This window comes from Heptranchias perlo, chromosome 19, assembly GCF_035084215.1.
Source record: "Heptranchias perlo isolate sHepPer1 chromosome 19, sHepPer1.hap1, whole genome shotgun sequence".
NCBI lineage: Eukaryota > Metazoa > Chordata > Chondrichthyes > Hexanchiformes > Hexanchidae > Heptranchias > Heptranchias perlo.
Genome location: NC_090343.1, coordinates 10,147,137 through 10,159,486, shown reverse-complemented (window position 1 = coordinate 10,159,486; position 12,350 = coordinate 10,147,137). Strand labels below are relative to the sequence as shown.

Genomic DNA, 12,350 nt, shown 5'->3' with positions numbered 1-12,350 from the left:
CTGTACTTCAGCTGGGTTTGCTGAGGTGATTGAGGAATCTAATATTAACCATTGAATATGAAAATTCATTCAAATATCAGGGCACCAAACTAGTGAATAATTCAATATTTCAAAGGAAGCATTAGACTTTGGAAAATAGGAGTCACAACATATTTGAATAACTGATCCTAGTCCTCTCTCAGTTTTTTTTAGCACATTACACAGTGATGAAATGACTTGTTAAGTTCTACGATGTCCATACTCCCAAAAGGTTGACTAAAGACTCATTAGGATGAGGATTCATTAGTATATTTAGGGATTCTTTTCAATTTGATACAAGTACTTTTGTATAACATGAGCTGTGTATGAGATTAACATGCAGCAAAAGGCACATTTTAAAAAGTCACGTTAGAATTAAGAACATAAGAAATAGGAGCAGGAATGGGCCATACGGCCCGTTGAGCCTGCTCCACCATTCAATAAGATCATGGCTGATCTTTGACCTGAACTCCACTTTCCCGCCCGATCCCCACATCCCTTGATTCTCTTAGGGTCCAAAAATCTATCAATCTCAGTCTTTGATTTCTCGTATTAACGCAAGCATACAAGATGTGAAAACTCTGATGGAATTTGCTTAAGAGGAGCTTTTCTTAAAGTTGCAGGTAGCATGGGAATTCGTAACATAAAACAATTAATCTTCATATTTGTCTGCTAGTGACAGCACAGTTCTGCAAAATGTATGTTTTACACAAGTAATTTCATTTCTTTACATTTGTGAGTATGCGATCTCCAAATGTGTTCAATTATCATTTCATTGCCACTCTTCCATCCTTTTTTTAAAAAAAATGGCATCTTTTCTGTTTTGTGTATGCTGTTTGTTTCTAAAACTATCGTTTCTTATGTTTGTCCCTTCATTAAAACGCCCAAGTTAACATGGTATTCCAACATACTGAATAAAGAAAAAGACTCATTTAGATAGAGACTTACCGTGTCTTTCAGGAACACCCCAAAGTACTTATGCAAGCAATGAAATACAGTGACTGCAATGTCGGCAGATGTTCCAGTCATTTTGCCACAAGTTCCCACAGTAAAGAGATGAATAACCAGGTCATCAGTTATTAGTGGTGTAGGTTGAAAGAATTTTGGCCACCAGGAAAATTGGTGCCTAGATTGCGTGTTCAAATCCTATTTTTTGGCTTCTTTGTTGGCAGAGTAATTACTTGTTTTTGCATGTCGGCCCATACTTGTGGGCTGTCAGCCTCTGCTCGTTTTCTCAATTGACACATATACAATATAATTGCTTCATTACAGTATCATTGTTTCAGGATCATGATCTCTTTGTGTGTTTCACATTTGTTTCTGTATTGGTGCTTACTGTGTATAGTCATGAGGCACTGATAAAACTGAAATGATCATATTTTACTAATTTGAAAAAAAATACACCCCTGTCTGATATTTAATGTCCACACTTTCAGTGCAAGATCAGCCACGGTCCATCAGCAATATCATGGACTAAACAAGTATCTTTTTAAGCAGAGTAAAAACGTGTTTGGAAAAACATATGAGAATTGAACAAAACAGATGAAGTAAAATAGAAAATTACTTGTGTTTCAGGTCTCACAAAAATCTGTCCCCTTCCTTGGGTTTCAAATCACTCGTTCATTTCTACAATCTGTAATCTGTTTCTTTGTTGAAGGTGGTGACTTATTTTCCATTCCCTTTGCACACTTTTTTTTGTTCGTTCTCCACCTCCCGTGCACTATTTTAAGCCTCAGACAACTTTTTTTTCCCCCTGGATAATAGGATTTACTTGTTCTATAATTTTCATTCTCTCTCTGCCTCGTCCCACATTTGCACTACCCTAAAAAAAAGAGCATGGCTGGATCAATTGTACCTTGTGGTCTGTGGCAAATCATATTGGTAAGTTGCTGAATTTATTTCATATCTGTGATTTGGAGTTCTCCGAGAAATGATGCAGACCAAGGCATGTTTATTTCACATTACTTTTCCCTCAGACTTGTAGTATTGTACTGTTTAACTCTCTGCAGCTTATAGCTTTCTGGAGTAATGTATGAAATAATGTGTATGGTGTAGTAAAGCGTTGTCACTTGTTTTAGGATTTCAGATGCTCGTCCGATGCAGCCTGGTCTGGATGATGTAGATCAGCAGCAGCAGATCACAGGAGAACAGGGAATAGGAATGGATCCAGCAGCCAACAAATTACCCGAATTTGCAAATCGATCTGCAGGTAAATACATTTTGTCAGAGAGGCATAGGTTTTTTTTTAAAAAAGTATATTTATTTAAAATAAAGATTTAAAAAGAAAATTATTTCTGTAAATCTGAAATTAAGCCCTGAAAATGCATAGCAAGTCTGTCAGCAGCTGGAGGAAAAGGTTTTAATGTTTTGAGTGGCACTCTTCAGATTGCTTTTATTTACGCAGCATGCATTGGTTTTATGTAAATAGAGGCCACTTTTAATTTTTGGAATTGCTGTTCAAAGATGATGTGTCACCTCAAGTGATGCCCTAAAACTGTTCAGTAACAACTAAGTTCAGGAATTTCTTAATTTACAGAATAATGTTTTCAGCCCAGGCTTTATCCATAGATTTTCAGTCGAAATGGAATACATGTCATGTTCAGTTAAACTTTGTTATGAATTCTCTTTCCCCCAAACCATGGCTAAAATACATTTTGAAGAACCTAACTTCACAAAAATGACCAGATATTGATGATTCAAAGGATATCAACATTTTCTGACATGATAAATTTACAAACATGAATTTCTTTATTTTAACATTTTGGAAGGTTGTTCTTGTTCATTATCATTGTGGGGTATGTTTCTGATCCATGTTGCATGTTCCATACAGGATTCCATATACAGACAGTTGATCAAAGACCTCTGCAACAGACAACTATTCAACCCATGCAACATGCCCAGCAGCAGCAACAATTACAACCCCAACAGCAGCAACAAATGATGATGATGTTAATGATGAAGCAGCAGCAGCAGGATTCATCGAAGTCAATTAAAATTCCAATGACCCCAAGTACACATCCGTCAAAAACAGCCTTAACTCCTGATGCCTCAAGGATGCCAATGACCCCAACTGGTAATATGCCAGTCATGGTAAGCTTGCCTAGCCAGAGTGGAGTGCCACCATCACCAGATAAATCAAGAATACCTTTATTAGTTGGCCATCAAGCTGGCAGCACTTTAAGGAAGATGTCTTTCCAGGAAAGTCTACAAAACATCCCATCGTCAGTACCTGAGGAAGGAAATCCAGCTACACATCATCCGGATGCAATGGGAACTGAACTTCCACTTTCTGTTGGAGCTCAAGTTAACTCAGGGCCACAACCTGTTCCTCCACCAAACCAAGTACTCATTACTGGGGCTAAGCCAGGCCATTCTCAAATCCCAACGCCACAAGGTGCAAGTCCGCAGCAGCAGGCAACCATTCCTTTGCAAGGCGCTCACAATCTTCATTTTCCTAATGCTACTACTAACACCCAGACATCAAGACCAAAAACGCCAAACCGAGCAAGCCCCAGACCCTACTTTCCTCATACACCCACCAATCGACCGCCCAGTACAGAACCTTCTGAGATAAGCTTATCTCCTGAAAGATTGAATGCTTCTATTGCAGGTCTCTTTCCTCCACAAATCAATATCCTCTTACCTCCCAGGCAGCCACCTCTAAATAGAGGGTTTGATCAACAAGGTCTAAACCCAACTACTCTGAAAGCAATTGGGCAGGCCCCAACAAGCATACCGTCACTAACCAACAACCCGTCTGTTTCTACTGCATCACAAGTAAATAAACTGGATTCAGTTATAGTCAGTTCAGGAAAACAGGCAACTGGAAAACGGGCAAGTCCTAGTACCAGCAGGAGAGCTAGCACTGGCTCCAATAGAAAAACTGGTCAAAATCCAGGTAGACAAGGTGGAAAAGCCTTGAAGTCATCCCTGGCCCCTCAGCAGAACCCAGCACTTTTGCCAACCATGGATGTACAGAAGAATATTCTAGCAAACTCTGCACAAAATTTGTCAAATCCAGTTCCTGGGAGTTTGAATGATCCTATCAATGCAGTTTCAGGTGCACAAAATCTGACCATTTCTGTCAGGATTATGGGTAACAATCCTGAAGAAATCAAGGAAGGATCAACATTGTCTGGAAATGATGGTGTGTTGAAACAAATCTCCATTAATAAAGAACAGATGACCTTTGAATGCAGCCCTCCGAGCATAAGCAAGTTGGAGAAGAAAAATACTCCTGAGGCTCAAACCAAGAAGGGAAATAAGCCACTGGAAGCCAGTAAACCTGTTGGAGGTGGTGATGAAAAAAGTGTGACTGTACCACCTTTAAGAGAAGTTCCAATTTCACTTAATCAGCTTCTGGACACTTCTTGTAGTCCTGGTGTTACCATTAAGACCACTAGTTCCAATCAGGTGGAACAATCTGTACCTTCTGGAGATAAAGAGAAAGCAGTCATATCAGTTCAACCTATTATTAAGGAAATCCCTAGCACACCAATCCCATCACAAGTTGCTTGTGAGAGTGGCTTAGCCACACTACCACCAGATGCAGGAGAATTAAATGCTAATGTGACTCAAAGTGGTCCAATAATGGCGCCTACGCCAGTGGTGTCTGCATCCATTTCTGCCTCGAATCAGATTACAGTGTTTGTAAGTTCTAGTCCCATTAAATCTACAACCAATGTTACTGTACCTGCACAGACTCAATCCCAGCCTGCCGTTGTTTCTTCTGTAGTTACGATGCCATCCATAGGTAATAAAGTGATAGTTTCTGAGATACAACCAGTGATACAATCTAGTTCACAGCCAGCATTCATCACCACACCTGTGTTTATAAATACATCTGTATTCCAGCTTGTTAACGAACCTTTGTTATCCCAGTCAACCACAGTGCCTAAAGTAACTGTGCCCTCAACTTCTACATTGGCACCTCAATCAGTTACTGTAATTGGTGCTCTCCAGGTACCACATACTGCTCAAAGTTCTTCATGCCCAGCAGCTTCGTTCACCCCGTCTGTTAGTAGCTCTATTAACTCTACTTCTGCACCAGCGAGTAGAACGCCAGTTCAGAGGTCATCTGCATCCCCAGTTCAACCACCATCCACCTCTCCAACTCCTCCAAACATCTCACCGTCTCCTCATAGACCAGCTGTGGACTTCAGCCTCAATGAGCCTCTTCAGAACAATGGCATGGTTGACCAAAGTTCTTCAGCTTCATCCCACGCAACAGCAGTTGCAACATCGCCCACGTCCGCTAGCCCAGGTAGCTCTTCTAGTAGTAGGCGAAGTCCAATATCATCCAACAAAGGAAGAGGGAAAGTAGATAAGATTGGTCAGTTCCTTATGACCAAGGCGTGTCAGAAGGCCTCCCCAGATAAAAAAGATGACCCAGCAGCATCTGAATTGGCTTCTCCAGGTGTTGATGATCAGGTGCAAAAAGCAGCACTTCCTGGTAGTCCTGAAGGAGGAGTTCCTCCTACAGAAACCAATCAGACCATTATTCCTCCTCCAGCTAGTCAACCAGACATAGGCACTTCTGTTAACGTCACACTTGGTACAACTAGCAGCTCTGCTTCTACTGTCTCTGTTTCCTCACCTGCGAGTACATTGAATAGCACTCCTCCAAACAATGTAACGTCAGCCATCACCCCCCAGAACCCTGAGCCCGAATCTGTAATACCTGTTGGTGATAGCAGTCTTGCAGTCTCACAATCTGAGGGAAGTTGTTCGTCAGGAGAGAAATTGGGAACAAATAAAGAACACCTACCAAATACAGGTATCTAATTGGTACTGTGCATGTGTTTGCAGGATTCTGTGTAAACTAAGTAAGCATCAACACATAGTCATTTTAATTTTAAGTAGCCTTCAGCGTAGCCACCGTCTCTACGTTTTTGAGTTGCTTCTAAAATAATTCTGATCCAGTCATCCCTGGATACTGAATGAACCATAATCTGTCACACTCATCAGCTTGGAACCACCTGTTTTTTTGAGCCAGCTTATTAGATAAAACCTTGAGGATAGATATCAAAAGTACAAAATTTAACATTAGTCTTTTTGGTCCAATTTGACCAAATCTGCTATTTGGTTGCACGCATCTAAACGTTTTAAGCTACTGTTAGAATATATTTTTGGTGACAGTGCTTTGATATCCAAAATGCGTGGAGGCCATTGAAATTCAGGTCCGACAAACAAACATTTCCAGTCAGTCATTGGTTGAAACTTAAAAACTGGAGTGCTGTTTTTTTTTTAAAAATTGCCCTTAAATAATTTATTCTTTACCTGCTTTCAGTTCTGCAAAATCGGCTGTGGTTCATCCTGTTAATTGAGAGAGGGAAAAAATTGGAATATTTCTGGAATGCACTACCTAAACGCTAATGAAAGTTTTAATTTGATTTTTTTTTCTCACTTAATTTCTCAAAGAAGGGGAAATAAAGTGCCTGTGCTTGCAAAAATATACTGAGTAGCAAGAAGAAATTTTGATATTTTATTTGTGAGCAGAATTTTAATTTTAATAAGCCCCTTTGTTCAATCCTATTCATACATGGTAATAAGGAACATCTTAAAGTACAGTGAAAGCATGGAATCAGGCTCAACTGGCTGAATGGCCCATGCCTGTTCTGATGTTTCTATTGAAAACTAGTCGGATTTTTTTTTAGGATTTCTGGAATTTCTTTTTTTTCCCCCTAAATCTGGAGTTTAACCGGTACTTTCACACTGTTAAGTCGAAGTATTTGAAACCCAGAAAAGGAGGAGGAATGCCTTGTAACGTTCATTTATTGATAACGATCGTGCATGTGTGCATTTGGAATCAGACTGGTCCAATGGAGAATGCTTGCTGATAAGTGGATGCTGAAATCCAGCCAAAGAGCTGCCCGTTTCTTTTTCTGTGAGGGTTCTTTGTCAGAAAGATAAACACCAATTGGACACTTTTTTTGCCCAACGTTTCTTTACCCTTAATAGTTGAAAAACCCAAAAATAAAGAACTTGCATTTATGTAGTGTCTTTTACATCCTCTGAATGCCCCAAAGCATTGGCAGGTATTGAATTATTTTTGAAGAATCACTGTTATTATGTAAGAAAACATGGCAGCCAATTTGTGCACAGCAAGGTCCCACAAACAGCAATGAGATAATGACCAGTTAATCTGTTTTAATGGCGTTGATTGAGGGAGGAACGTTGGCATGACACAGGGAAAACTCCCTGCTCTTTGGATAATGCCATGAAATCCTTTACAGCTACTTTTTGCACAAAACACATATGTATGTCTGATGTTCTACATAATATGTTTTATTTTACAACTACATTTGAAAATTTAACTTTTTGAAACTGGTTAGTACTAATTAAAGAAAAAAGTTGCCTTGAAAGAATTTGCATTGGAATAGCACCTTTCACAACCTCAGGACGTTCCCAAAGCGCATTACGGCCAATGAAGTACTTTTTGAAGTATAATCGCTGTTGTATTGTAGGAAAATACACCAGATAACTTCTGTTAGTTGATGTTGGTGAGGGATAAATTTTGGCAAGGACACTGGGGAGAACTCTCCTTTTCAAATAGTGCCACGGGATCTTTTATGTCGACCTGAGGGGGCAGACAGGGCCTCGGTTTAACATCTCATCCGAAAGATGGCACCTCCAACTGTGCAGCACTCCCTCAGTACTGTACCAAGGTGTCAGCCTGGATCATGTGCTCAAGTCTCTTGAGTACAGGACCTTTCACCTCCTTAGGCCTCCCAGAGCTTTACTGCCAATGAATTATTTCTGAAGTATACTCACTGTTTGTAGGCAAAGGTGATGATTCATGGGATCAATATATCTGGCCATATCCTTCCTATAATAAGCACTAGTTCTATTTCCTGTGCAAAATCCAGATAGAACAGAGCATTTGGACCATCCTAACTCAACTACTCAAAGAACCTACAATCCACCATCACAGCTCCAACTGTTGAATGAGGCCAGGGTTTTACCCATAGTGTGTAATTTCTCAGTAGCCATGGTTACTTGTCAAAGGATGTCGTTGTGCAGTTCTTAAATTTTTCCACTGGTTGGTGCTACAGCAATTGTTACTGTGGAGAATGTCGGACATGTTGGTAAAGGTGTAATCACTCCGTCTGAGACACCAATGAAATTTAAAACACCCCATTATAGAAAGGGCATTCGAGCGATAAAGCATATGAAGTAAAGATTCATCAGGATGGTGTTGGGAATATGGACACTATAGTTATGAGGAGAGAATAGAGGCACTAGGATTGTTTCCATTGGAGCAGAGAAAGTGAAGAACGAGGCTTAATTGAGGTTTTTAAAATTTATGAAAGGTTTTTTTTAATTAGTTCATGGGATGTGGGCGTCGCTGGCGAGGCCAGCATTTATTGCCCATCCCTAATTACCCTCTAAGGTAGTGGTGAACCGCTGCAGTCCGTGTGGTGAAGGTTCTCCCACAGTGCTGTTAGGAAGGGAGCTCCAGGATTTTGACCCAGCGACGATGAAGGAACGGCGATGTATTTCCAAGTCGGGATGGTGTGAGACTTGGAGGGGATCGTGCAGGTGGTGTTGTTCCCATGTGCTTGCTGCCCTTGTCCTTCTAGGTGGTAGAGGTCGCGGGTTTGGGAGGTGCTGTCGAAGAAGCCTTGGCGAGTTGCTGCAGTGCATCCTGTGGATGGTACACACTGCAGCCACAGTGCGCCGGTGGTGAAGGGAATAAATGTTTAGGGTGGTGGAAGGGGTGCCAATCAAGCGGGCTGCTTTGTCCTGGATGGTGTCAAGCTTCTTGAGTGTTGTTGGAGCTGCACTCATCCAGGCGAGTGGAGGGTATTCCATCACACTCCTGACTTGTGCCTTGTAGATGGTGGAAAGGCTTTGGGGAGTCAGGAGGTGAGTCACTCGCCGCAGAATACCCAGCCTCTGGCCTGCTCTCGTAGCCACAGTATTTATATGGCTGGTCCAGTTAAGTTTCTGGTCAATGGTGACCCCCAGGATGTTGATGGTGGGGGATTTGGCGATGGTAATGCCGTTGAATGTCAAGGGGAGGTGGTAAGACTCTCTCTTGTTGGAGATGGTCATTGCCTGGCACTTGTCTGACGCGAATGTTACTTGCCACTTATGAGCCCAAGCCTGGATGTTGCCCAGGTCTTGCTGCATGCGGGCACGGACTGCTTCGTTGTTTGAGGGGTTGCAAATGGAACTGAATGCTGTGCAATCATCAGCGACCATCCCCATTTCTGACCTTATGTTGCAGGGAAGGTCATTGATGAAGCAGCTGAAGATGGTTGGGCCTAGGACACTGCCCTGAGGAACTCCTGCAGCAATGTCCTGGGGCTGAGATGATTGACCTCCAGTAACCACTACCATCTTCCTCTGTGCTAGGTATGACTCCAGCCACTGGAGAGTTTTCTCCCTGATTCCCATTGACTTCAATTTTACTAGGGCTTCTTGGTGCCACACTCAGTCAAATGCTGCCTTGATGTCAAGGGCAGTCACTCTCACCTCACCTCTGGAATTCAGCTCTTTTGTCCATGTTTGGATCAAGGCTGTAATGAGGTCTGGAGCCAAGTGGTCCTGGCGGAACCCAAACTGAGCATCGGTGAGCAGGTTATTGGTGAGTAAGTGCCACTTGATAGCACTGTCGACGACATCTTCCAGCACTTTGCTGATGATTGAGAGTAGACTGATGGAGCAGTGATTGGCCGGATTGGATTTGTCCTGCTTTTTGTGGACAGGACATACCTGGGCAATTTTCCACATTGTCTGGTAGATGTCAGTGATATAGCTGTACTGGAACAGTTTGGCTAGAGGTGCGGCTAGTTCTGGAGCACAAGTCTTCAGCACTACAGCTGGGATGTTGTTGGGGCCCATAGTTTTTGCTGTATCCAGTGCACTCACCCCTTGATATCACGTGGAGTGAATCGAATTAGCTGAAGATTGGCTTCTGTGATTGTGGGGATATCGGGAGGAGGCCGAGATGGATCATTAACTCGGCACTTCTGGCTGAAGATGGTTGCAAACGCTTCAGCCTTTTCTTTTGTACTCACATGCTGGACTCCGCCATCATTGAGGATGGGGATGTTTACAGAGCCTCCTCCTCCCAATTAGTTGTTTAATTGTCCACCACCATTCACGAGTGGATGTGGCAGGACTGCAGAGCTTTGATCTGATCCATTGGTTGTGGAATCGCTTAGCTCTGTCTATAGCATGTTGCTTCCGCTGTTTAGCATGCATGTAGTCCTGAGTTGTAGCTTCACCAGTTTGGCACCTCATTTTGAGGTACGCCTGGTGCTGCTCCTGGCATGCTCTTCTACACTCCTCGTCGAACCAGGGTTGATCCCCTTGCTTGTTGGTAATAGTAGAGTGAGGCATATGCCAGGCCATGAGGTTACAGATTGTGCTGGAATACAATTCTGCTGCTGCTGATGGCCCACAGCGCCTCATGGATGCCCAGTTTTGAGCTGCTAGATCTGTTCTGAATCTATCCCATTTAGCACGGTGGTAGTGCCACACAACACGTTGGATGGTGTCCTCAGTGCGAAGATGGGACTTCGTCTCCATGAGGACTATGCGATGGTCACTCCTATCAATACTGTCATGGACAGATGCATTTGCGACAGGTAGATTGGTGAGGACGAGGTCAAGTAGGTTTTTCCCTTGTGTTGGTTCGTTCACCACCTGCCGCAGGCCCAGTCTGGCAGCTATGTCCTTCAGGACTCGGCCAGCTCGGTCAGTAGTGGTGCTACCGAGCCACTCTTGGTGATGGACATTGAAGTCCCCCACCCAGAGTACATTCTGTGCCATTGCTACCCTCAGTGCTTCCTCCAAGTGGTGTTCAACATGGAGGAGGACTGATTCATCAGCTGAGGGAGGACGGTCGGTGGTAATCAGCAGGAGGTTTCCTTGCCCATGTTTGATCTGATGCCATGAGATTTCATGGGGTTCGGAGTCAATGTTGACTCCCAGGGCCACTCCCTCCTGACTGTATATCACTGCACCACCACCTCTGGTGGGTCTGTCCTGCCGGTGGGACAGGACATACCCAGGGATGGTGATGGAAGAGTCTGGGATTTTGGCTGAAAGGTATGATTCTGTGAGTATGGCTATGTCAGGCTGTTGCTTGACTAGTCTGTGGGACAGCTCTCCCAATTTTGGCACAAGTCCCCAGATGTTAGTGAGGAGGACTTTTCAGGGTCGACTGGGCTTGGTTTGCCTTTGTCGTGTCCGGTGCCTAGTGGTCCGATGCCAGGTGGTCTGTCCGGTTTTATTCTTATGACTTTTTTTATGAAGGGTTGTGATAGGATGAACAGAGAAAGACTATTTCCTTTGGACGGGGAGTAAGTGATGAGGGGTCATCAATGTAAAATTGTCACAGTGGGGAGAGAGGTTAGGAGAATTTTCTTTATGTCGAGGATTGTTGGCGCATGGAATACTTTGACATGGGGAGTAGTTCAGGCAGAGACATCTGCATCTCTTAAAGGGAAAATTGGATAAATATTTGAATCCAAGGGAAATACAGGGCTATGTGGAGAGAGTGGGGAACTGGGATTAGTTTTGCATTGCTTTAACAAAAAGTTGGCGCAGACGTGATGAGCCAAATGGTCGCTTTCTGTGTTGTAAACTTTTGTGGTTCTACGGAAATGGGGGAAGGGGGTTCCAGGCTTAGAAAACGGATACTCCAGTCATAACGCAATACATCCTTCTAAATTGTACTTGAAGCGTCAATCTGATTTCGGACCTAGTTGTAAAAAGCTATTGCAGCTTCCCGTTTAACTAAACTGTTGTACTTTGCTCTGGCCCGGCTCCACAGTGCTGTGATATTGTGGCATTGCTCCTGGCTGGGCTGCTGGAAGATGTTGTGGCACTTTGGGCAGATTTGATGATTTTTATTTTCCCTTCCCCCCCCCCCCATTTTCTTTTTGACCCAGCACCACCCCTGTATTTGTTGCTATGCCTGACCACTTGGTTGTCAACTCATCTTTTGGGGAAAGGCTGAGTACATGTTTCAGGAGAGGCTGGGATTTTAAGCTGGGTATCCTCATCCATGCACTGTTTCATTATTTAAAAATTTTGTATAGGACGCTCCAACTTTTGAGTACGTAATGCCCCCTTTCCCAACTGAAGTGAATGTGTACGTTCTACACACAAAAAATGGGAAAAAATTGCTGATCACGTTACAGAAGATGATAAAAAGGCTTGTGACTAAACATTTGCAGCAAGGCCCAACACTCTGTATTTAACCATGGAGCTGTATTAAAAAGCCGATTTCATAAATTAAAGGAGTTCATAATCGTCCACAAACAAAACACTCCATTTGGAGTAGAAGTGAAACCTTTTGAGACCAACCCTGATTT

General features: G+C 42.9%; 1 protein-coding gene across 4 annotated transcripts in view; it reads left to right on the top strand.

The window, feature by feature from the left end:
• ncoa6 (nuclear receptor coactivator 6) overlaps nucleotides 1-12,350 on the top strand; it is a 53,242-nt gene that overhangs the window by 28,978 nt on the left and 11,914 nt on the right. For 3 of the 4 annotated variants that reach the window (XM_068000289.1, XM_068000292.1, XM_068000290.1), the window contains 2 exons: nucleotides 2,097-2,227; nucleotides 2,849-5,794. In XM_068000289.1, the coding sequence (XP_067856390.1) occupies nucleotides 2,097-2,227; nucleotides 2,849-5,794 (3,077 nt within the window). The remainder of the gene's footprint in view (nucleotides 1-2,096; nucleotides 2,228-2,848; nucleotides 5,795-12,350) is intronic. The other variant, XM_068000291.1, reaches the window with a different exon arrangement.